We start from the raw sequence: 27,500 nt of genomic DNA on the forward strand, positions 1-27,500 counted from the left end.
GGCGTCGGCGTAATCTCGCGAGATTTCGCCGACGCCATCATTTTGGATCCCGATGTCGGCGGCCTGGAGAACGTCTGGATCCTGGATCGCGGCGGCAGAGGAAGATGTCGGGGCAGCGACGATGACGGTGTGAGTATGAGAAACGGAGTGAGAGAAAGGAACGTATGTGGAGTGAAAGAGTGAGTGGACATGAGTGGAGGTGAAAGGTGAGAGGAGTGTGTGTTGAGGCGGTGTGGTGTGTTGAGGGTTAACGTGCGTGTGTGTGTGGTGACGTCACCGGTTACAACTGGACGGAAGTTGTTACAACCGGAAGCTGGTTAGGGCATTTATTATTATAGATGAGGTTTGCCAAGAAATGATTAGAGTTCTTTAAACAGTTTTAGCAGATTTCATTTATTTCATTACATCTTAGCCATTGTCTAAATATCGTTTCCAGGAAACCCAGAATGATTGACACACTATGTATTTAAGATGCTTTTAACTTCTGAAGGTTTATAACAACAAAGATAACCAATAGAATTGTCAAATGTTATTTTTTTATGCACAATATCAATCAAATCAATTTTTCCATGGTCTATACAGCTCACCTTTTCCTAATAAGGGGTTTCTTAAATTATTAGGCAGCCTTAAACCCTTAAGGAGACCCCTAAGGGGTCTGATTCCAGCCTAAAGCAATTTGTCTATTCAGATGTTTTCATTTATGTCCCAGGTGAAATGTAGCTCTAAATCTCTCATCTTTTCTTGAAAGATTCTGTCAAATTCTTCACTTTGTGCCACAGTCATGATATTTTTCCAGTCTCCAATGGTACCTGCAGAAATCGTCATACATTGATATATTAATAGTACATTCATAGATACATAAGTACATATCCAATATATAGCAATTAACGATATCCACATAAACTGGATTTCATCAGTCGGGAAAGTGCACATGACCGGTAAAGGATTTGTGACAGATTAGAAAAGCATGACTGACTTCTTTACAAAAACAGTGCCAATGTTTTGTGTTTGATATGCCATCCATGCCATCCACCTCCATGCTTACTTTTTTGCTATTATATGCAAAATTACTTAAGTTAGAATTTTGAAACGCCATGTAATCCTCAAGTATGTCGTTGTTGGTAATATCCAGCTGTTCATATAATTTTTTTCATAGGCATTTCGGTGTAACAATGCTTTTTTGGTGAAAACCACGTCTGTACGGATTGGGGGCCTTTAAGGCCCCCATGGTTTTTTATCATGTTCTCAGTAGTGTTTGTGTCTCAAGTTACTTTATTTGTACTCAGTAATGCTGGTGGAGGGGCCAGGGTGTGGATAATGCCATATGAGGATGTCATGTGATTTTTGGAGGGAGAGATAAGGCCATGACATCATCTCAGGTCCTTCTGAACACAGTAATGAGCTGTGTAGAGAGTAATGAGGACAGTATACACTGTGAGCTAATTGTGAAGGACCTGAGATAAGATAAGATGTTGAGAGGAAGTCTGATTCAGTTTGAGTTTCTCTGATTCTAAGAAGCCTGCAAAGGGTAAAGCTGTTGAGCTACAGACATCCAGAGAATTGTACAACAAATAAAAGAAAGTATAAAAGGTAAAAGAGGGTGAGAGGAGGGAGGGGGCACTTTACACTTACAGGGTGTCACACAAAGCAAAGAGTGGACAACCCTGATTGTGTTCATTGTTTTTTCTTTTAGTTTGCTAACATCTAGTCTGCAATAGCACAGTCTTCCTCAAAGCGTCTGAGTGACCAAGAGATTGCCAACACAGTGAACAGGAGGCCCTGGAGGATGAGACCCACTTCCTTCTACACTGCCCCAAATACTCAGCAGTGAGGGACACTCACTTCAGGAGACTCTCACATCTCTTCCCGGATTTCATCAACATGAAAGAGGAAGAGAAAACATATATCCTGCTGGGGGAAGAAGAGAGAGCAGTGGAGATAGCAGTGCAATATGTGAGCCAATGTCATAGACTGCAAGAAAGAGAACTGTGATATGCCATGGACTTCTATGCCCCCCACCCTGGATCTGCCCCATGCCCCCCATTCACCTTCCCTATGCCATGGACTTCTATAGCCCCATCCTGGATCTGCCCCCATCCACCTTTCCTACAGCCCCTACCCAACATCCCTACAGTCCCTATCCCTATTCCCTTTTGTACACTTGCTTTGGCAAAACTAATGTGCATTTAGTCCTGCCAATAAAGCTTCTTTGAATTTGATTGAAGCTATTGTGTTTCAAAGTGATGATGAAAGTGAACTATCTTTGTCCGATGACAAGTACCTGCTACCAGAGAATCAAACATCCTCAAGTGATTCTTCTTCTGATGATGAAGTGAATACAGTGGATCCTCAAGAAGTGATAAGTAGAACATCCAAAAAGAATGTTTTTTGGGACAGTAATCCTACATTAGTCGGATGTACTGCGATCCATAATATTGTGAGACAGGCTCAAGGAGCTGTGGGAAGTCCCAGTTACTTTTCCCCTAAAGACGTATTCTGTACTTTTTTTCTGACAATATTGCAGAAGAGGACCTTTTATGTTCAAACCTAGAAGGATGACATATCGCTTCTGCAAAAAATAAGTCCTTGAAAAATATCTCAAAAGAGGAACTTTATGCATACATTGGACTTTTACTGCTGGCAGGGAGTCAAAAATCGTATGATGTTCCAATACCAGAATTATTTCTGGACCCACTTTCTGATCCACACTATAAGGCGACAATGTCAGTGGACAGATATGAGGAAATTAGAAGACACATTCGATTTGATGATAAGCGAACACGTGCATTGAGGTTTGAAACAGACAAATTAGCCCTTATCAGTTATATCTGGAACATATTTATCAAAAATTGCACCAAACTTTACAATCCTAGTACTAATGTTACAGTAAATGAGCAACTTGTACCATTCAGAGGACGCTGCAAGTTCATACAATACATGCCCAGCAAGCCAGCCAAATATGGAATCAAAATCTTCACAATGTGTGATTCTGCAAATTATTATGGCATAAATGGCGTAATCTACTGTGGCAAAGAGGTTGGTGCACCAGTACAGAAGGATCTTGGGTCTGAAATTGTCAAAACTTTTGCTGTTCCAATATTCAATTCAGGTAGAAACATTACCATGGACAATTATTTCACCAATGTTGAACTAGGCAATTTTCTGCTTCAAAAAGCTATTACACTTGTTGGTACTATCAAGCCAAACCGATGAGAAATTCCAGAAGCACTGAAACACAATCGTCAGCGAGGACTTTATGAGAGTGTCTTTGGATTCAATAACAAAGCGATTTTGGTATCTTACAAAGCGAAGAAGGAGAAATCCGTGATTTTACTCAGTACCATGGATCACAATTGCAGTATTGACAGCAATGACTGAAAATTAAAACCAGAAATCATCCTGCATTACAATAAAACAAAAGGAGGTGTAGACAAAATGGATGAGATGGTGGGAGAAAATTCATGCAAGAGGCAAACAAAACAATGGCCTGTAGTACTTTTTTCAAATATGCATGATGTAGCAGCCCTAAATTCATTCATCATTTATACAGAAACTCATCCAGAATTCCATGCATGGAGGAAAGACAGGAGATGCCTATTTTTGAAGGACCTTTGTCATGAACTTGTAATGCCTCACATGATACAGCGAAGCGACGTGAAAGGCTTGCTAAAGCAAACTAAAGAAGCAATGAAACAGTGTGGCGTACAGTTTCAGATGATTCCAGGGCCAGGAGAAAGAAAAAGAAAGCGCTGTTTCATGTGTCCAAGAAACTTAGAAAGGAAAACTGAGAGATTTTGTTCAATTTGTAAGGAAAATGTCTGCAAAGAACATTCTTCCAAAAAAATAACTTGTCTAAATTGTTTGGAAGACTAATATAATAGAAAAGAAACATAATAGAAATGTAGATAGTTTGGCATAGATTTCTATGCGTTTTTGTGCATTTTTTCATATGTTTGTGTGAAATTTGTAAAAAAAAATTTTTTTTGGTGTTTTCGGTGAAAAATTGTAATTAAAATTTTGTTTACTAATCATATTTTATTTAGCAGTTTTAAAATAAACTTGTAAACGTTATATAAGTGTGTTTTTCCATATGATTTGCATGGGGGCCTAAAATGCCCCCAATACGTTAATATGAAGATTTCTGATGTCACGCATACTAGTGTTAAATTGCAATATGCATAGGGCTGAGCTGCAATGCCACCCCAAATCTGCGAACTGGTATGGCACATTATTGGAAAAAAGGAACAAGGAACCATGTTTTTGATTAATTTTTGATTGCTAAAAAAGAACTAAATATAGGATGTTATTCATATTTATACACTTAAATTGCATTAAAAGCAATTTAGCATACTATATTACCTTAGCCAGATAAATACCATGTATAAAATAGAATAAGACAATTATTAATATGAATTCTTATTTTGTAGATTAATTCTTAAGAAAAAAAAAGAGTTAAACAAAAGTATACCCATGTATTTTTTGCGCTGTTCTGTTTTTTTTTTTTTTTTTTTTTATAAATGTAAACCTTCCAGAAATATTCCATGTTGAAGACTATGGAAAATAAGGTACACTGGACTTACAGTTACCCTGTTTAATTTTAGACATACAATACTGCATATTGCCATTGTATGATGTGAACTGAGCATTAGATAACATTTAGCCAGTTTCATCTTTTTTCTAAATGTCGTCATGTTAGATAAAATTTTTGAAGTGATTTTCAAATATTTACCTTTTCGCATAAATTTTCCAGCTTTAGAATCGAAAAACTCCTCTGGCAAATTTTCTTTATTTGCAAGTGGATCCTTTTTCATTTCATTGAATGTTGCTCGTTTCAATACGATGTTCAAAGATTCATTATCTAATTCTTTCCCTAAAAACACGCACATCTGTTTCACAACAGAACGAAGATCCTGTAAGGATTAAAGTTCATACTTTAAAGGAAAATCTACAAACTACAATACAGGTTTACTAGTTCACTTGTATTAATCAACTTCTGATAAAACAGTGATGTTATCAAAAACACTTTGCTACTCTCACATTAAATTATAAAAAAGGTGACAGATTATAGAGGAAGGATGTAATAGTGGCTGCAAATTGGAATATTTTTTTTCACCTCTCTGTTGAAGACAATTTAGCAATCAAAATATTTGGCACCTAATGAGTCAACTTTTTAAATCCAAGTGAGTGTAATCAGACAGTTTTCACTGGGGGTGTGTATTTCTTCTCTCTGTGTGATGAAGAGACCAATCATAAGCAGGAAGCAACACTGAAAGGAAAGATGAACATACTCCCACCATAGCAAAAAACAGATTTCTCAGTTTTATTTGCAGAATTTTTGATATAGTTGTATATACATTGTTCAGTAGTAGGTATAGTTTTAAATCTTTATGGCAAATTATTAAAGACTGTCCACTTCTTTTATGTGGATGAAATATTCTTATGGTACATATATAGTGCCTTCAAAAAGTATTCATACTCCGTGAAATTTTTCAAATTTTTCATGTTATACCCACAAACTTAAATATATTTTATTGGGATTTTATGGGATATACCAAAGTAGCAATTATTTGTGAAGTGTTAAGGAACTGATACATGTTTTTCTAAATATTTTATAAACATAAAATTGAAAATTGTGGCATTCATTTGTCACCCCATTTTAGCCCTATCAGCTGCCGGCACCTCCATCAGGGGCTTATCTACAGCATTCTGTACAGCATTCTGTAATGCTGTAGATAAGCCCCCGATTTAACCTGAAAGATAAGAAAAACAATTTTAATTATACTTACGGGGAAGGGGGGTGCGGTGGGTGTCGCAGTCCGATCCGGCGCATCCAATCTTCATACGATGCCGCCCTCCTTTTTTCTTCTGCCTCGGCTCTGGCACAGGCATATTTTATCTGCCCTGTTGAGGGCAGAGTAACGTACTGCAGTGCGCAGGTGCCGGGAAAGGTCAGAGAAGTCCGGCGCCTGCGCACTGCAGTACTTTACTCTGACCTTCTGCTGCAGCAGAAGTAAGAAGGAGGACGGCATCGTATGTAGATGGGAGGTGTCGGACCGGACGGCAACACCCATCTGACCGGACCGGACGCCGAGGTGAGTATAATCTAACTTGTTTTTCTTATCTTTCAGGTGCCGGTGCTGGCAGCTGATAGGGCTAAAATGGGGTGACAGATTTCCTTTAAGCCCCCTGCATTCTTATACCCCTAAATAAAATCCTGAGTAACTAATTGCCTCCAGAAGTCACATAACTAGTAAACTGAGTCCACCTGTGTGTAATTTATTAGAGGTCTGTTTAAGAACATTAGGCCGGAGTCACACTGGCGAGGAATACGGCCGATTGAGAGGCGCTAAAAGCACGCATTAGACACGGACAAATGATTCTCTATGGGGTCACTCGCACCAGGCGTATATTTCTCATCCGTATCCTATGCTCCGTGCCAATCGCAGCATGCTGCGATTGTCAGCGTACTACGCCCGTAGTACACCAATGCAAGTCTTTGGGTGCGCAAAAAATACGGATTACACACGGACCACACGTGTGACCTGCGAGCAATACGCAGGTCTTTTAGCTGGTGACAGGAAATGGGCCAATCAATCATCAGGAAGCCTAGACATGCAAATGAGCTCAAAAAGCGCTCCAGACATCCAGGAAGTACGCCTCCACGGAGTACAGCAGCAGCATGGCGTCCACGTACATAAATGTGGAGATGCTCATTGTCCTGGTGCAAGAGCTTCCCGAAATATGGGACCCATGCGATGCAAATTATGCTAACCGGACAAGAAAGAAGGCGTCATGGAGGCGCATCTGTCGCCAGATGTACCATGACTTTGGTGACCGGCCACGTGATGAGCAGCATAAAATTCGTAAGTGCAATGCAAAACATCAGTAACCTTAGCGCGCAAGAAAAAAGGAATCTAGAATCAGCACCCCCCTTCCTGTGCATGTACTTTTAGCCTCATTAGGCCGTTACATTTGGATGTGACACGTGGCTTCGCACAGCCATAATTTGGGGTTAGGCCACAAGCTCCTCATCCTCCTAGCCAAACAAATTATTTTAAGTGTAGCTAATGAGACCCTGTGTATCTGCCCATTTACATATGCCACCATGGGTAGAAAGCACACCCCAGAAGGCCCCATGCCTAGACTACTGGTAGAAAATGTGACCTCTCAAATATGTGATTTTTACAATATTTCCTGTCACATTGCAGTGGAAGATGTGATGAAACGCTAGCGAAGCATCCGGGACCAGTTCCGCCGGGAACTAGAGTTGAGCGACTTTTGGTTTTTTAGGGTCGCATTTCGTTTCGTGAAACCCGACTTTTCCAAAAGTCGGGTCGAGCAAGATCGTCCGATTATAGGGAAAAGTCAGGGTCGTCCCGAAACACGAAACCCAATGTAAGTCAATGGGGAATAAAAGTCGGCAGTGAGAGGAGGACAGGAAACACACCTACAGTGCCCATTTGAATGCCAAAAGCATCAATTCTTCTTACTTAAGCTTGTCAACCTTAATTAACTTCATAATACAAGTTACGCACTGAAAAATGGGGGTTATTTGGCTAAATTTGTGGGGGGGGAGGGCTGGCTGCAGGTTTTCATGTGCCCTGGGCGAAAGAGCGCCCCTTTAACACATACCACAACTCATCATGCTCCGATACGGCAGAGAAATAGCGGTATAGTACAATGAAAAATACCTCACTTTTTACATCTCATGACGAGGCCCATCTATTTCTCCATACAAAATCATTGGTCCCATATAATGTTTGAAACAGTATATGATGAGCTCCACATAATGCTACAGTATATGTTGGTCCCCATGGATGAAGCTCCACTGTCTTATGGGCCCAAATAATGCTCCAAACATAATGGACCCCATTTCTAATGCTCTAGTGTATAATGGGCCCTGTAAATGCTGCTCCAGTGTCTGATGTCCACCTTTGGAATGTTACAGTGTATGGTGGGCCCCATCTATCATTCTCCAGAGTATAGTGCTCCCCAAAAATTGCTGTCCCAACATTGAAAACAATCAAATAAGTCTCCTCGCTAGGGAATCCCTGTACTTGTCTGGACAGGTGCTGTAGCTTGCTTAACAGCTCGCCAGCCGTTCTCACGCCCAGTATGGATTGCACGTGATTGCACAAAGGTTAGAAAGGGTACCGTATCCCTGGATAACATGTATGGATAGCGTACACATTCAAAATATATGTCTATACAGCATGAGGCAGGCTCAGACGGTGTTAGGCCCAGTATGGATTGCACGTCATTGCACAAAGGTTAGAAAGGGAAACGTATCCCCGGATAACATGTATGGATAGCGTACACATTCAAAATATATGTCTATACAGCATGAGGCAGGCTCAGACGGTGTTAGGCCCAGTATGGATTGCACGTCATTGCACAAAGGTTAGAAAGGGTACCGTATCCCCGGATAACATGCATGGATAGCGTACACATTCAAAATATATGTCTATACAGCATGAGGCAGGCTCAGACGGTGTTAGGCCCAGTATGGATTGCACGTCATTGCACAAAGGTTAGAAAGGGTACCGTATCCCCGGATAACATGTATGGATAGCGTACACATTCAAAATATATGTCTATACAGCATGAGGCAGGCTCAGACGGTGTTAGGCCCAGTATGGATTGCACGTCATTGCACAAAGGTTAGAAGGGGTACCGTATCCCCGGATAACATGTATGGATAGCGTACACATTCAAAATATATGTCTATACAGCATGAGGCAGGCTCAGACGGTGTTAGGCCCAGTATGGATTGCACGTCATTGCACAAAGGTTAGAAAGGGTACCGTATCCCCGGATAACAAGTATGGATAGCGTACACATTCAAAATATATGTCTATACAGCATGAGGCAGGCTCAGACGGTGTTAGGCCCAGTATGGATTGCACGTCATTGCACAAAGGTTAGAAAGGGTACCGTATCCCCGGATAACATGTATGGATAGCGTACACATTCAAAATATATGTCTATACAGCATGAGGCAGGCTCAGACGGTGTTAGGCCCAGTATGGATTGCACGTCATTGCACAAAGGTTAGAAAGGGTACCGTATCCCCGGATAACATGCATGGATAGCGTACACATTCAAAATATATGTCTATACAGCATGAGGCAGGCTCAGACGGTGTTAGGCCCAGTATGGATTGCACGTCATTGCACAAAGGTTAGAAAGGGTACCGTATCCCCGGATAACATGTATGGATAGCGTACACATTCAAAATATATGTCTATACAGCATGAGGCAGGCTCAGACGGTGTTAGGCCCAGTATGGATTGCACGTCATTGCACAAAGGTTAGAAGGGGTACCGTATCCCCGGATAACATGTATGGATAGCGTACACATTCAAAATATATGTCTATACAGCATGAGGCAGGCTCAGACGGTGTTAGGCCCAGTATGGATTGCACGTCATTGCACAAAGGTTAGAAAGGGTACCGTATCCCCGGATAACATGTATGGATAGCGTACACATTCAAAATATATGTCTATACAGCATGAGGCAGGCTCAGACGGTGTTAGGCCCAGTATGGATTGCACGTCATTGCACAAAGGTTAGAAGGGGTACCGTATCCCCGGATAACATGTATGGATAGCGTACACATTCAAAATATATGTCTATACAGCATGAGGCAGGCTCAGACGGTGTTAGGCCCAGTATGGATTGCACGTCATTGCACAAAGGTTAGAAAGGGTACCGTATCCCCGGATAACAAGTATGGATAGCGTACACATTCAAAATATATGTCTATACAGCATGAGGCAGGCTCAGACGGTGTTAGGCCCAGTATGGATTGCACGTCATTGCACAAAGGTTAGAAAGGGTACCGTATCCCCGGATAACATGTATGGATAGCGTACACATTCAAAATATATGTCTATACAGCATGAGGCAGGCTCAGACGGTGTTAGGCCCAGTATGGATTGCACGTCATTGCACAAAGGTTAGAAAGGGTACCGTATCCCTGGATAACATGTATGGATAGCGTACACATTCAAAATATATGTCTCAGGAGGCAGGCTCAGACGGTGTCAGGCACAGTATGGATTTGACGGCCCAGATTACACAGTGGAGGAGCAGGGAGAGGTAAAGATTGCAAATGCTGGGGCCCTGGCCAAGCAAGGGGGGCCCACTCGTGGGCGTCGGTACTGGCACTGGGCCCCTCATAGTACAGCGGTGTGTCTGACGGCGGGTGTGCACCACCACCGTCAGAGACACTTGATTGCACTATGAGGGACCCTGTGCCAGTGCCCGCGCCCAAGAGTCGGCCTACCCACCTGTCCAGGGCAACGGCACTCGCACGGTGTCGTGCGGTAGGTGGTGACCCCGGCCATGGGGGGGGAGGCAGCACAGTTATGGAGTTTTAGAAAGTGGCATATGTTGATGTTGGACATTCAGCTGATGCAAAAGGCGAAATAGGTGAAGTACCAGGAAGAGGTGGACCAAAGCAAGCCATTTTTCTGTCACCCTATGTGTCATCAGGGGAAGGTGGGACAAAATCCTTGGAAACCCATGCGTGGTTCATTTTAATGAAGGTTAGATCATCCACATTTTGGGTTGACAGACGGGTCCTTTTTTCTGTCAGGATTGATCCAGCTGCACTGAAGACTCTTTCCGATAGCACACTTGCAGCTGGGCAAGCGAGCTCCTGTAAGGCATATTGGGCCAATTCAGGCCAGGTGTCCAGTTTAGCGGCCCAATAGTCAAAGGGGAATGACCTGTGTGGGAGAACATCGATATGGGAGGAAAAGTAGTTTGTAACCATAGTTGACAACTGCTGTCTCCTGTCACTTTCCATCGATGCAGTATTATCAGTTGTGTGAGCGGTATTTGAAAAATCAGTCCACAACATTGTCATGAAACCCCTGTCTCCAACGCCACTTCTGCTGTGTGCACCACGAACACCTCTGCCATGCTGCCCCCGGCCCGTACGGCTCTTGTGAGAACCATCACCGCTGCTGTGTGCTGGGAATGCCTCAAGCAACCGATTTACCAGAGTTGCTTGTTTATTAGCCAATATTAGGTCAAGGTTCTCCTGTGGCATGATGTTTTGTAATTTGCCTTTATAGCGTGGATCCAGGATGCTGGCCAACCAGTAGTCGTCATCGTTCATCATTTTGGCAATGCGGGGGTCCCTTTTTAGGATCCGCAAGACATAATCTGACATGTGGGCCAATGTTCCCGGTGTCAATGATGCACTGCGAGTGCTGGGTGGAGGAGCACTTTCTGGCAAATCCACATCCCTCCAGTCACGCACAAACCCTGTACCAGACCTTGCCACGCCAACATTTTCACTTGCCCCACGAGATGCATCCTCCTCCCCTAAGTAATCATCCCCATCATCCTCCTCCTCCTCCTCCTCTTCTTCCTCCACCTCGTCCAGGAGAGGTCCCTGAGCAGACAATGGCTGAATGTCATCAAGGATTCCCTCCTCCTCTTCCTCCTCATCAACATTGGCTGCAGACGCCTGCTCCTTAAGGTGCGTCAAAGTTTGCATGAGCAGACGCATAAGTGGGATGCTCATGCTTAGGATGGCGTCGTCTGCGCTTACCAGCCGTGTGCATTCCTCAAAACACTGAAGGACTTTACAAAGGTCTTTCAGCTTCGACCACTGCACGCCTGTCAACTCCATGTCTGCTCTCAAAGTGCCTGGCCGTGTATCCTCCCACAAATGCATTATGGCCTGCCTCTGCTCGCACAGCCGCTCCACCATGTGCAGGGTGGAATTCCACCTTGCTGCAATGTCGATAATGAGGCGGTGGTTGGGAAGGTGGAGCAATCGCTGCAGCTTCTGCATACGAACGGAGTGTACAGGCGACCGGCGGATGTGCGCGCACAGTCTTCGCACCTTCTGGAGCAGGGCTGTTAACTCCGGATAATTTTTGAGGAAGCACTGCACCACCAGGTTCAAGGTGTGAGCCAAGCAAGGTATGTGGCTGAGTTTTGAAAGGGCTATGGCTGCCACAAAAGTACGGCCGTTATCACTAACTACCTTGCCTGCCTCAAGATGTACACTGCCCAGCCATGACTCAGTTTGTCGCTTCAAGTACTCGGCCAGCACCTCGGCGGTGTGTCTGTCGCCCAAACACATCATCTGCAACACAGCCTGCTGACGCTTTCCACTAGCTGCTCGATAGGGGGACACATCGTGTGCAACAGTGGCAGCTGCAGATGGAGTGCTCGTACGACTGCACTCTGTGGACGAGCTTTCGCTTCTGGAGGAGGAGGAGGAGGAGGAGGGTCGAACGCCTACAGCCAACTGTTTCCTATACCGTGGGCTAGGCAGCACTGTCCCACCACCGATGTCCCCTGTGGACCCTGCATCCACCACATTAACCCAGTGCGCAGTGATGGACACGTAACGGCCCTGGCCATGCCGACTGGACCATGCATCAGTTGTGAGGTGCACCTTTCCGCTCACTGACTGCTTGAGTGCATGGACAATGCGGTCTTTCACATGATGGTGGAGGGCTGGGATGGCTTTGCGAGAGAAGAAGTGGCGACTGGGTAGGTCATAGCGTGGTACTGCATAGGCCATGAGTTCGCGGAAAGCTGTGCTTTCCACCAACCGAAAGGGCATCATCTCAAACGAGATTAGTTTGACAATGTGGGCGTTCAAACCCAGTATACGCGGATGAGAGACTGAGTACTTTCTTGACCTACTCATAGTGTCTGGGAGGGTGAGCTGGACTTGAGAGCTGCATATGGTGGAAGTAGCGGTGGACAGGGCGGACTGAGAGAGGGTTGATGATGGTGATGGAGTTGGTGTTCTTTCTGATGGCCTAGAATCAGTCTTTCGTTGATATAACAGTGGGATTCCCTGACTGCTGTGGCCTTGCAACGACACCTCAACATTTGCTGCTGTGCTAACCGGTGGGCTTACAGTGGGGGAAACAATGTAGCATTGCTGACTACCTTCGTTGTGATCAGTTGCACATGTGGCACTTGAGGTTTGGTGTTGTGTCCACGCTTGCAAGTGCATGCTGGTTAAATGTCTAAGCATGCAACTGGTATTCAAATTTTTCAGATTTTTCCCTCGGCTAAAGGTCTTTGCGCACTTCTTACAGATAACCTTGGCCTGATCATGAGGATTTTGTTCAAAAAAGTGCCACACTGCACTCTTCCTACTTTGGCAGACATTTTGCGGCCTAGCACGCTGTGAGCTTTTGACCCTCTGGACAAGCTGTCCAGCAACTCTTTTGATGTTTGGAACCTGTCTTTGGAGTGCTACGGGCCTGCCAGATAACAGCTGTTGCGATGTCGATGTCTGCTGTGGATGCTCCTCATCTGAGCTATTGGAAGCAGCACCCTCTTCCCCCAATGGATGCCAATCTGGGTCAACAACTGGGTCATCCATCACCTCCTCTTCTATGTCATGTGCACCTTCCTCTGTTTCACCGTGTATGGTGGTATAGTGTGCGGGAAGGGGCACCTGAGTCTCATCAGGGTCAGAATCTGGCTCTGTACACTGCGAGGACAATGTAGTGCTCTGAGTGAATGTACCAGCAGAATCATCCATCAGCAGCTGTGCATCAGTGCAATCCATGTCAGATTCATCTTGGCCTGGGTAATTCACCATTTCACTTGATAATCCAGGCATGGTATGTGAAAACAGCTCCATGGAGTAATCAGTAGTATGGCCTGCGTCATCCTTCAATCTTGGTTGGGGTGAAGGACACAAGGAAAGGTGTGGTTCATGAACATGAGCCTCCAATGACGACTCAGTGCTTTTACTTTTTACAACTGAAGAAGAGGAGGCGATAGAGCTGGAGGCTGAGTCAGCAATGTAAGACAAAACTTTTTCCTGATGCTCTGCCTTTAAAAGCGGTTTGCCAACTCCTAGAAAACTAAGCGTTCGAAGCCTTATGTAGCCAGACGATGACGCAGGGTCAGCACCTCCTGCATTCGGTCCTATTTTGCTCTTGCCACTACCATCAGATCCACCACCAACACCATCATTACCAGCTGCCAGCCCCCGCCCAATTCCACGGCCTCTTCCACCAGCCTTCCTCATTATTGGTAGAAATGTAGACAAAATCCAACAAACTATATAGTAATGTAAAACAAGGTACAAGGTGTCTATAGGACAGGGGAGTTTTAGAATTTCTGCACACACTTGTGGACAGTGGACACTTGTGGATTGTGTGAGGCCCACTGATATCTGAGCGCTATGTGACACGCTCGATGGCACAGCTGCCTGTGACCAAAGTGACGAGAGGATAATGGAGATTTTGAATCTCTGCGTACACTTTTGGACACTGGACACTTGTGGATTGTGTGAGGCCCACTGATATCTGAGCGCTATGTGACACGCTCGATGGCACAGCTGCCTGTGACCAAAGTGACGAGAGGATAATGGAGATTTTGAATCTCTGCGTACACTTTTGGACACTGGACACTTGTGGATGGTGTGAGGCCCACTGATATCTGAGCGCTATGTGACACGCTCGATGGCACAGCTGCCTGTGACCAAAGTGACGAGAGGATAATGGAGATTTTGAATCTCTGCGTACACTTTTGGACACTGGACACTTGTGGATGGTGTGAGGCCCACTGATATCTGAGCGCTATGTGACACGCTCGATGGCACAGCTGCCTGTGACCAAAGTGACGAGAGGATAATGGAGATTTTGAATCTCTGCGTACACTTTTGGACACTGGACACTTGTGGATGGTGTGAGGCCCACTGATATCTGAGCGCTATGTGACACGCTCGATGGCACAGCTGCCTGTGACCAAAGTGACGAGAAGATAATGGAGATTTTGAATCTCTGCGCACACTTTTGGACACTGGACACTTGTGGATGGTGTGAGGCCCACTGACATCTGAGCGCTATGTGACACGCTCGATGGCACAGCTGCCTGTGACCAAAGTGACGAGAGGATAATGGAGATTTTGAATCTCTGCGTACACTTTTGGACACTGGACACTTGTGGATGGTGTGAGGCCCACTGATATCTGAGCGCTATGTGACACGCTCGATGGCACAGCTGCCTGTGACCAAAGTGACGAGAGGATAATGGAGATTTTGAATCTCTGCATACACTTTTGGACACTGGACACTTGTGGATGGTGTGAGGCCCACTGATATCTGAGCGCTATGTGACACGCTCGATGGCACAGCTGCCTGTGGCCAAAGTGACGAGAGGATAATGGAGATTTTGAATCTCTGCGTACACTTTTGGACACTGGACACTTGTGGATTGTGTGAGGCCCACTGATATCTGAGCACTATGTGACACGCTCGATGGCACAGCTGCCTGTGACCAAAGTGACGAGAGGATAATGGAGATTTTGAATCTCTGCGTACACTTTTGGACACTGGACACTTGTGGATGGTGTGAGGCCCACTGATATCTGAGCGCTATGTGACACGCTCGATGGCACAGCTGCCTGTGACCAAAGTGACGAGAGGATAATGGAGATTTTGAATCTCTGCGTACACTTTTGGACACTGGACACTTGTGGATGGTGTGAGGCCCACTGATATCTGAGCGCTATGTGACACGCTCGATGGCACAGCTGCCTGTGACCAAAGTGACGAGAGGATAATGGAGATTTTGAATCTCTGCGTACACTTTTGGACACTGGACACTTGTGGATTGTGTGAGGCCCACTGATATCTGAGCGCTATGTGACACGCTCGATGGCACAGCTGCCTGTGACCAAAGTGACGAGAGGATAATGGAGATTTTGAATCTCTGAGTACACTTTTGGACACTGGACACTTGTGGATGGTGTGAGGCCCACTAATATCTGAGCGCTATGTGACACGCTCGATGGCACAGCTGCCTGTGACCAAAGTGACGAGAGGATAATGGAGATTTTGAATCTCTGCGTACACTTTTGGACACTGGACACTTGTGGATGGTGTGAGGCCCACTGATATCTGAGCGCTATGTGACACGCTCGATGGCACAGCTGCCTGTGACCAAAGTGACGAGAGGATAATGGAGATTTTGAATCTCTGCGTACACTTTTGGACACTGGACACTTGTGGATGGTGTGAGGCCCACTGATATCTGAGCGCTATGTGACACGCTCGATGGCACAGCTGCCTGTGACCAAAGTGACGAGAGGATAATGGAGATTTTGAATCTCTGCGTACACTTTTGGACACTGGACACTTGTGGATTGTGTGAGGCCCACTGATATCTGAGCGCTATGTGACACGCTCGATGGCACAGCTGCCTGTGACCAAAGTGACGAGAGGATAATGGAGATTTTGAATCTCTGCGTACACTTTTGGACACTGGACACTTGTGGATGGTGTGAGGCCCACTGATATCTGAGCGCTATGTGACACGCTCGATGGCACAGCTGCCTGTGACCAAAGTGACGAGAGGATAATGGAGATTTTGAATCTCTGCGTACACTTTTGGACACTGGACACTTGTGGATTGTGTGAGGCCCACTGATATCTGAGCGCTATGTGACACGCTCGATGGCACAGCTGCCTGTGACCAAAGTGACGAGAGGATAATGGAGATTTTGAATCTCTGCGTACACTTTTGGACACTGGACACTTGTGGATGGTGTGAGGCCCACTGATATCTGAGCGCTATGTGACACGCTCGATGGCACAGCTGCCTGTGACCAAAGTGACGAGAGGATAATGGAGATTTTGAATCTCTGCGTACACTTTTGGACACTGGACACTTGTGGATGGTGTGAGGCCCACTGATATCTGAGAGCTATGTGACACGCTCGATGGCACAGCTGCCTGTGACCAAAGTGACGAGAGGATAATGGAGATTTTGAATCTCTGCGTACACTTTTGGACACTGGACACTTGTGGATGGTGTGAGGCCCACTGATATCTGAGCGCTATGTGACATGCTCGATGGCACAGCTGCCTGTGACCAAAGTGACGAGAGGATAAGGGAGATTGGATTGCTTTTAAAAAAGCAGTTTGCGGAGCAGTGGGTAAACAGCAATGCCAGTGTGTCAGGAAGCCTTAAAAGGCAGCCCAACAACCATCACCACTGATACACCACAATATAGCCTCCCCTTGCACTGCACACACAGTGACTTGTGTGTTGTGCAGGCCAAATCGCTAGCAGCAGAAGCAGTTTTTTTGTCTTCTTCCCTGCCTAACGCTCTCCCTACAGAATCAGCAGCAACCTCTCCCTATACTAAGATCGGCAGAAGTAAGATGGCGGTCGGCGTGCACGCCCTTTTATACCCCCTGTGACGCCCACCAAAGCAAGCCAATCACTTGCATGCCCTTCTGAAAGATGGTGGTGACCCGTGCCTATGTCATCACGTTGCCCACAGTGTCCGTGGATCCTGATTGGCTGAAAAAGAGCGCAAAACAAACTTTTGAAACGCGACTTTGGCGCGTAAGTCGCCGACCTCGTTACCGACCTCATCCTAGGGTCGGGTTTCGTTTCATGAAACCCGACTTTGCCAAAAGTCGGCGACTTTTGAATTTTTTCGACCCGTTTCGCTCAACTCTACCGGGAACGCCAGCAGCGGTCCAGGAGTGAGGATGCTGGATATGTAAAAAGGAAGTAAATATACTATGACCGGCTGTCCTTCCTCGCCCCAATTCTGGATCTGAGACCGTAAGTAGATACCTCACACCACATTACACAAATACATTACACAAATACTTTACAGGGACAAAAATATTGATGTATTTTTGCCTCTGTTCTATTTCATAACAGAACTCAATCCAACCTCACGGATCGAGGAACGGCCTCAGAGGCAGAGCCCATTATAGATCCTGTAGGGGATGAGGTGGCTGGCCCATCTTCTCCCCCTACAAGAAGGATGGCTGAAGATGAGGTATCACAGGACAACACAATGGCTGGCCTACACACAACACCACCAGGACGGTCTGCTGCTGCCCCATCACCCATCCTGGAAGAGCCGGGCAACTTGAGCAGCAGCCCAACTGCCCAGATCAGGGCCTCCCCACAGGCTGCTCTTACATCACGGCGAACAAGAAGAAGGCGCCAGGTCACTATTCAAGAGAGCAGGACCAATGTGGACACAGATGTGCTCAATTATTTATCTAGAGTAACTACAGATGATGGGGAGGAGGCCTATGCACGTAGCCTCACCCTTTATCTCCGTGCCCTTACTCGTGAGGTCAGGCTCCGTATTAGGGGATGTATTCAGATCCTGCTTGATGAAAGCACCCCCTCAATACCCCATATGAGGTTTTTGAATTTCTGGAGAGGTGGCAGCTCTCACCATGAAATCTAATGCGCATGAGACCATCCACACAGATGCTTGCTCAAGCAGGGTCCGAACAGCCCCTAATACATGGGCCAACACCTCAACCCCTTCCTCCCCCTACCCAACCTTCTATTCCGCAGCCCCAAATGTCAGCCTCAAGCCAACCCCACCAATATGGCCACTTGTACCCACCCAGTGTTGGAGGCTGGTCCCAACCTGGTTGGGGACGATCTGGCTATCTTGGTGGGTATGAGCCACGTGCCTACCACAGCCAACAAGAAGCCCCTCACCATCATCATTACTCTGGCCAGTATCCCCAACAGTCCCAGGAGGCAGGAAAATTCCAGCATCATGGGCAACAGTATGGCCCCACACAGGGCGATGTTGGTCACAGTGTCCAGCAGCACCCACAGGCTGTTCTTCTAAGTTCCCCTTCCCCAACCTATGAGGATTTATGATTCTGATGGCGGGAGATGTCCAGTGCGTTTTAACTGGTGCTCCAAATAGAAAGGAAAAAACAGGTGTTCTCCATCACCAACATTTTGTACATAATTTAGCATTCTCATTTTTAAACAATGTTTTCCAAACATATGAAACAATCCATCATGACAGGCAAGGCTACCTCATGCCTTTCAGACAGATATTACATGTGTGTACAAAAGAGAATATTTCAACGCTCTATACTGTAAAATGAAAGGATGAAAAGACACTACTCACTTGCTAATGCCTAGGAAAGGCGTGCTGGCCTTAGTGAAGTAGTCACCTTTTTTAGTAGCAATCTCTAGTAAAACAATTCAAGGCGACCAGCATTCAGAATATCACGCTCTCTCTATGTCTTAACAAGTGAGTTTTGTTTTTTCATCCTTTCAAGTATAGCATGGTTAAATATTCTCTGTTCTACAGACAGGTAATATCTGTCTGAAAGCCGTGAGGTAGCCTTGCAAACCAAAAAAAAAAGGCAAAACTAAAAATTTGTCTACTCTAGTTAACGTCTCTGTGTGACTTTTCACAATCACTCACAACATACTAACATACACTAACCAATGCAAGAAACACTCATAGAATCATAAGGGGTGGAGTAATATATATTTAGACACAATTAAAGAAACAAATTATAACATAGACACAGCATTCTCTTGCCAAGAAGTTGCCCCCTCAGGTGAGATAAAGTAATTAGTGAAAATATCACGCACTTTTAGGCCAGAGAGCGGTCTACGTTAAGGGTTCATAGGTGGTCTCACCCTGCGCACATTTTCCGGCCTACGCACAACACCATCAGAGGAGGAACAATCATGTATCCTGGTGAAGTTATGCAGAACAACACAGGCTTTCACAACTTCATTCACATTTTGCTCACTCAACTGAATGGCAAACTGGAGTACCCGCCATTTGGCACAAAGAATCCCAAAGGAACACTCCACCAGTCGCCTAGCACGTGAAAGGCGCAAGTTAAAAATTCTGCGCCTGTGGTCAAGGTTGCGCCGGGGATATGGCCTCATGACATTGCGCGATAACTGAAAGGCCTCATCTGCCACAAGGACATAAGGGACTGATTCTTCAGGGGAGCCTGGCAGCTGGCGTGGTGGTGGTAGATCCAACTGGTTGGTGCGTAGCCGCCGAGCCATTATGGAAGTATTGAAGACTCTAGAGTCTCCCGTCCTTCCATAGGTCCCAATGTCAACAATTATAAACTTGTATTGAGGGTCTACCAGAGCCAACAATACAACAGAAAAGTATTGTTTATAATTGAAGAATTGGGAGCCAGAGTTCAGCGGCTTACGCACCCTGATATGTTTGCCATCCAGGGCCCCAATACAATTTGGAAACTGGCAGTCCTCCTCAAAGTCCCTTGATATCCTCAACCAGTCTTCCATCCTGGGCTCGGGCATGACCACTTGATGGAGTCTTGTCCAGATTTCTGTACATGTAGACCTCACTATACCTGAAATGGTTGATTTTCCAATGAGAAACTCATGGTGGAGGGCGGCATAAGACAGGCCAGTGGACAGGAAGCTGTAGAACAACAGAAATTGTTAAGTTTAGAATGCCTAAAGTAAAAAAAAATCAGTTACATGCCGACCAAACTTGGTAGGAATTGAGATAGAATAACACACGCATATTTGGTGGCACAATGACTAAGTGATATGCAGGACATATTAGATCTAACATTCTGGTGTGTCAGTTGAAACATATTTGGAGTAAGATGAGGGCATTAAACTTTGTCCAAGAAGGCCAAAAAACAAAATTTAGCACACACATTATGAACATAGAGAATGTGGTTGTGTAGTACATACTGTATTGTGAGTAGAAGTCGCTCCTCTGCAGATATCGCTTTGCGCATCCTTGTGTCCTGAAAGGTTATCCCAGGGCGCACTGTCTCCAAGAGTCGATCAAATGTGGAAATGCTCATGCGACAGTACTGGTAAAATTTCTCCGGATGCTCCCGCAGAGAAGAATAGAGGCGGTGAAAATGACCTCTTGTGAGTCGTTGCCTCAAAATTGGATGTACCCAAATGCGTCTCCTCCGCCGCGGATGCACTATCACTGGGTATGGTTGCCCAAAGCGCCGTGACAAAAGCCAGGTAAAGAGAACCTGCTCAGTTGTATTGAATCTCAGACCCTCTGCCATGTTGCACAAAGAACACCAACACACCTCGTGAAAGCAAGGTCACAAATGGACAGAATGGAGGCAGCCACCTGTTTCAGAGTGTATAAATAGGGTGCAGGCTAATGATTTAAATTGTTTGCAGGCCTCAAAACCATTAAATGTCCATTTTGCAAGGCTGCAAGAAAATCTCGCCATACGGATTGCATACAGATGCCACATGGATTACATACGGATGCAGACATGCGCAAAATACGCGACCTCACCTGGCTTACGGATGATCTACGGAGCACTATTTAGGGGTCATTCATCCATATTACGCATGTTAGCTATGGACCGTATTTTGCGCAGGTTAGTGTGACTCCAGCCTTAGGGATCAAACAGCATAATGAAAACCAAGGAACCAGCCAGGTCAGAGATAAAGTTGTGGAGAAGAGTTACACAGAGTTACGTTATAAAAAAAATAGTCCGAGCTCTCAACATCTAATGAAGCACTGGTTAATCCATCATCCAAAAGTGGAAGGAGTACGGGACAACTGCAAACCTACCAAGACATGACAAATGAAGGAAAGAGAGTAGTTATGGTCAAACCCGTGGATGTATCGATCTGGCAGGTTCGGCAGATCAGCTAAAAGAAGTTTGGTTCAGGTACCAGAACAGAATGCAAACTCAAATCTGAATCAGATGAATGGAGAGTCTGAACATCCATTGTTTGCCATGCTGTCATCTGTGTGAAAGTGCAGCAAACACGGGTTCTGACTGGCAGTAAGTCAGTTACTCTTGGTCAAAGAGCTGCGATTCCCACACTGTCAGAGAGATTGCTGCCCAGATAAAAAAAACACGGAGAACCGTGACAATTAAAGGAATCTACAAAAAAAAGTTCTCCAAAAAAATCCATTGGTAAAAAAAGTTTTTTTGAACAATGTCAGAAAATTTATAAACATGAGAGATAATAACACACTAGAAAAAACAATGCACACATTGTGCAGGAAAATGACTATTGCCTAATAAATAGATTATATAGATATTATAATTAATATATTATTATAGATTAATCTATTTATTAGGCAGTACTCATTTTCCTGCTCAATGTGTGCATTGATTTTTCTAGTGTGTTATTATCCCTTATGTTTATAAATTTTCTGACATTGTTCAATAAAAACTTTTTTTACCAATGGATTTTTTTGGAGAACTTTTTTTGTAGGTTCCCCTCATCAGCATACACCTGTTGTCGATAATAGCAGTGAGAGCAGGCGAGGCAGATGAGAGTATTTGCCAGCCGGTGCACATGCTATAAATACATTTTTTTAAAAATGACATGGGATCTCATCTATTTTTGATAACTAGCACAGGCAAAACTGACAGCTGCGGGCTGCAGCCCTCATCTGTCAGCTTTATCAAGGCAGGTTACCAAGAATAGAGGGGTCCCACAACATTTTTTTTAAATATTAAAATAAATTATTTAAAAAAGTGGTGTAGGGGCCAACCCATTTTTGACAACCAGCCAAGCTAACGCAGACAGCTGTGGGCTGGTGTTCTTAGACTGGGAAAGGGCCATGAATATTGGCCTTTCCCAGCCTAAAAATAGCAGCCCGGAGCAGCCCCAGAAAAGTCGCATCTATTAGATACGACGAGGGATGAGCAAGTATACTCGTTTGGATTCCGTACTCGGCAAGTAATGCGGTACTCGCGGTAATCGAATCCTGGCTAGTAAATTTCACTACTCCCCTCGCAATATTCAGCACAGCCTGCACAGTCCCGCACAGCCCGGCACAGTCCCCGCACAGTTCCCGCACAGCCCAGCACAGTTCCGTACAGCCCAGCACAGTCCCTGCACAGTACCTGCACAGCCCAGCACAGTCCTGCACAGCCCGGCACATTCCCTGCACAGCCCAGCACAGTCCCGCTCAGCCTTGCACAGTCCCGCACAGCCCTGCACAGTCCCGCACAGCCCAGCACAGTCCCACACAGCCCAGCACAGTCCCCTCACAGTACCGGCACAACCCAGCACAGTTCCGCGCAGCCCAGCACAGTCCCACACAGCCCGGTACATTCTTCGCACAGTGCCTGCCCAGCCCAGCACACACACAGCCCATTACTCGCATTTCCCATAGACTTACATTGGACTCGCTACTCGTTATGAGTACCAGTGTATTAGGAGCTACTCGTAACGAGTACAGCGAGTCCGAGTAGTTCACTACTCGCTCATCCCTAGATATGACAAATCTGGCACTTTGCCCTCCTCTTCACACTTTCCCTGGTGCAGTGGAAAGTGGGGCAATAGAGTTGGGGTTGTTTTCAGCTGTTTTATAGCCATTTACATCAAGCACAGGGGTTAGTAATGAAGAAGCAGCTATAAGATGCCCCCCATTACTAACCCCATAGTTAGATTTTAAAAAAATACCCAGCCAGAATAAAGTCCTTTAATTGAAATAAAGACCCTGAGACCATTATTTGAAATAAAAATAAAAAAACTAAGTTTTATTCACCTTTACGCCTAATCCACTGATGACCATGTCCCCTGTAAAAGACAAAATATAATAAAACACCATATTCCTCACCTGTCCGATTATAATCCATTAATGGGCATGTCACGCGACAATCTCAATAAAATGCATTTAAGCTTATAGGTTTAACACGAAAAAATTTGTAAAAGTTCATGGGGAGTAAATATTTTTTCAAAGCACTGAAACATCACTGTGCATAAGTTCATTTGCTGTCTTACACCCAGCACCCCCATCAATCTGCTGTAATTAGCTCCACTGGCAGCTAGATATAAGTGGAACAGCATACCTCTGAGTACTGCTCTTATTGAAGAGAAAAGCTACTTCAAAACATTACACAAAATAAAAATGGTAATATAATAAAAGATACATTTGTCTTTACCATGATCATATCTTCATACTTTATGAAAAGGATATTGCAACAATCCTTATGGGTATGCCATCCTCGGACATGATCAAACCAGCTGCCAGCAAAAACTGTGAATCAAGTATGAAACATATGAACTTTTTTGAGTATGATTATTAGCTTCATTATGACATTATCAGTTGAAAATAGTGAACTGCAATTACTATGATAAAACAGAATGTCATCATCCAATGTTTAGCAATAGGACAGCACATCAGGTCCAAGGCTAAATACAGGGCAAATGTTTACCAGTTCCATATTTAAAGCATAGTTTACATGTAACAATGAATTTTAGGAGTTTCGAATTATTTAAAATCAATTCTGTATGCTTAAGATAAACTATGAATAACATATGAGGTGGTCTTACTCTTGGCATCCCTAGTGATTAACTGTTTGAAGGGGCATGGTCACCTTCATTGATTACTCAGCTCAGTGAAGCATAATTCATTAATAGCAGCACTGTCTGAAATTGTACCTCGGTCCCATTTAGCAGGATGAATCTGTAATACCTGCACCTAGTGGGTGTGGACCCACTGTACCGCAGGCTGGTCTTACCTAGGAGGGGCATTAAGAAGTGACTACTGGGTGTTCGCTAGAGCCGCTGATGGTGAGCATAGGCTTGTCTGCCGGATTTCACCAGGTACCACTTCAAGGCAATCCCCGAGTCTGCAATAGCTAACCAGAAGATCAGAGGCACAGCATTAAGTACAGAGGGGCAAAACAGAGGTGTAGTCAGGCAGTCCAAGGTCGAGGCAGGCAGCACAGGATCAGTAAACATAGTCGAGGTCAGGAGCAGAGAAGTCAGGCAGGCTGGGGCAGTAACAGGAGTCAGATACTTAGACAAACATGGACTAACAGGGTAGGAACCAACGTTCTGGTGAGGAGTGGAGGAAGGAGTGCCTATTAAAAGCCATGCTGGCACAGGATAAGCCGGGGAACCTGATCACTTCAGAACACAGCAAGGTTAAATTCCTGCAATTCCTGAGGCTAGATAGATATCACATGTAGGTGCAGCAGTGCTGAGGAGTGCAGGCGCAAACAAACTCAGCGGAGCAGCCTGCCACAAGGAGAAACTACATAGTGAGTGGGGTGGCGCTGAGAAGGCATGCAAGTTGCCACTGTGACAATACCATTTTATTAAGTGGTGCTACTATGGAATTCCAATGTCAGTGCCTATGGAATCAGCAATCTTAACAGTATGGCAAGTCTTCAGAACTCTATAGATATACTGTTTCATTTGGTTCCTCAAGGATTAAAGTTGAATTTGACATATCAGAAAATAGAAGCATGCTTAACAAAGATGCACATTTCCTTTAGTTAATGTACAATATAGAGTTTCATAACTCTCTTATTCACTTTGGAGGAATGTATGAAGGCTTTTGCACTAATTTTTTGGCAGCAAAAAGTAGCAAATTTTGTTGCACATAATATTTGCTCAAAATGTTGTGACTTTTTGCTATTTTACTACAGCTCCAAGAGAAAAAAAAACAATAAGGGCATAGGTACTTCTCAATTTCACGCTTATAATGCAGGAGCTGGTTTAGCACAGTAATCAGCAGCTTGCAAAGCATCGTCTTTGGTCCTCAGCCATATAAAATAGTCCATTATAAACAGAAAATTAAAATACAGTACAGAGCATTCATCATGATATAAAATCATACACCTTTTCTTTATTGGGGTCTCACCTCACACCAGAAAATGCAGACTCATATTGTCTAATAGCCATTTCACGCTTAGCAGAAACATGTTTTTTGTGAAAATGGCTGTTAGCCAATATATCTTTATATTCCCTGGCATGAGGTAAGATCTACTCCTTGTAAAAATAACTTTATTTCATAGTAGAGGATAAAAATTCATTCAGGAATACATGATGCACAAAGTGACTCGTTTTGAAAGCTATCCAGCATTTTTTGTCAAAGCGAAAAAATCCTCCCAGTAGGTCAGACTGAGGTGCAAAGCTCATGTGATCAAGGAATGAATTTGTGAGCCTTGTATATCAGTCTGATTATTCCACCTGACTATTTAAGGTTGCTGGGAAGATTTTCACCAGGAGCTGGAAGATTGTCTATATTTCTATATTCCTATATTGCTTGCGTGATTGGTTGAATCGTGGATGCATGCACACTGGACCTCTATTTCAAGTAATTGGGAAGCTGGCACCTCTGTTATGAATGGGTCACCGAGGAGGAGAAAACAACACAAGCCAAGTCTAAGAAAACCAGAGAGGTTGGTAACTATGCAGATTGCAGATCCCTGATCTTACCACACAACTAGCAGCAGTCGTGCAGCGTACCTACAACGATCCAAACGCCTCGTCACAACCGGAGAGCTACATAATCCTAAAGCAGGAAAAGAGGAAATCTAACTGCCCCAGAGCAGACCCCAAAGGAAAGACAGCCCCCCACATGTATTGACGGTGAAACAAGATGATAACACAAACAAAGGTAGAAAAATAGGCTGAGCAAAGGATGGGGCCTGACTAACTAGAAAGGACAGGAAAGGAAAGACACTGTCTGCAATCTGCCAAAAACCCTACAAAAATAATGTCCAACACTTCTGATAGCAAAATTAACCCTGAAGTCACTAGACTTCTCCCACTATATCAGCACTCTGAAATTTTCTGAGACAGAGCAAAAAGAGGCCAATCTAATAAGGGACCAAAAGGCAAATACAGATAAATAGGAGTGGAAATTCAGCACAACCCCAGCAGGGGCTGGCAAACCACAAAAAACTGAATTGAACAACAAGAGCAAGTGTGAACAATAGCAAAAACAAACTTAACTTGAGAAGACTGGAACAGAGCTGAAGTCCAAGACCTGAGAAGCAAACTGAATCACCAGCACCAGGATAGGGCATCGGCTGTCTTATATCCAGTCTGATACTCCAGAGATCCAATCGTTATCCTCCTCATCAGGTGGCAGATCACTACCAACTAAACCAACCTCACTACCTCGTGTCACCACCAGAGGGAGAACTAGCCTAGCACGTGATAGGCGCAAGTTAAAAATTCTGCGCCTGTGGTCAAGGTTGCGCCGGGGATATGGCCTCATGACATTGCGCGATAACTGAAAGGCCTCATCTGCCACAAGTACATAAGGGACTGATTCTTCAGGGCAGCCTGGCAGCTGGCGTGGTGGTCGTAGATCCAACTGGTTGGTGCGTAGCCGCCGAGCCATTATGGAAGTATTGAAGACTCTAGAGTCTCCCGTCCTTCCATAGGTCCCAATGTCAACAATTATAAACTTGTATTGAGGGTCTACCAGAGCCAACAATACAACAGAAAAGTATTGTTTATAATTGAAGAATTTGGAGCCAGAGTTCAGCGGCTTACGCACCCTGATATGTTTGCCATCCAGGGCCCCAATACAATTTGGAAACTGGCAGTCCTCCTCAAAGTCCCTTGATATCCTCAACCAGTCTTCCATCCTGGGCTCGGGCATGACCACTTGATGGAGTCTTGTCCAGATATCTGTACATGTAGACCTCACTATACCTGAAATAGTTGATTTTCCAATGAGAAACTCATGGTGGAGGGCGGCATAAGACAGGCCAGTGGACAGGAAGCTGTAGAACAACAGAAATTGTTAAGTTTAGAATGCCTAAAGTAAAAAAAAATCAGTTACATGCCGACCAAACTTGGTAGGAATTGAGATAGAATAACACACGCATATTTGGTGGCACAATGACTAAGTGATATGCAGGACATATTAGATCTAACATTCTGGTGTGTCAGTTGAAACATATTTGGAGTAAGATGAGGGCATTAAACTTTGACCAAGAA

At 44.7% G+C, this 27,500-nt stretch overlaps 1 protein-coding gene across 1 annotated transcript in view; it reads right to left on the reverse strand.

Annotated features, from left to right (window-relative positions):
* Nucleotides 1-377: 377 nt before the first annotated feature.
* The window catches only part of LOC141089494 (amine sulfotransferase-like), a 60,262-nt gene continuing 33,139 nt past the window's right edge, over nucleotides 378-27,500 (reverse strand). Inside the window, exons 5-6 of the mRNA XM_073575948.1 lie at nucleotides 4,730-4,910; nucleotides 378-809 (exon numbers count right to left, since the gene is read on the reverse strand). Of these exons, the coding sequence (XP_073432049.1) occupies nucleotides 685-809; nucleotides 4,730-4,910 (306 nt within the window). The 3' untranslated portion in view covers nucleotides 378-684. The remainder of the gene's footprint in view (nucleotides 810-4,729; nucleotides 4,911-27,500) is intronic.

The sequence above is a fragment of the Dendrobates tinctorius genome, unplaced genomic scaffold (assembly GCF_039654945.1).
Source record: "Dendrobates tinctorius isolate UK_male_01 unplaced genomic scaffold, ASM3965494v1 ptg000046l, whole genome shotgun sequence".
NCBI classification, from domain to species: domain Eukaryota; kingdom Metazoa; phylum Chordata; class Amphibia; order Anura; family Dendrobatidae; genus Dendrobates; species Dendrobates tinctorius.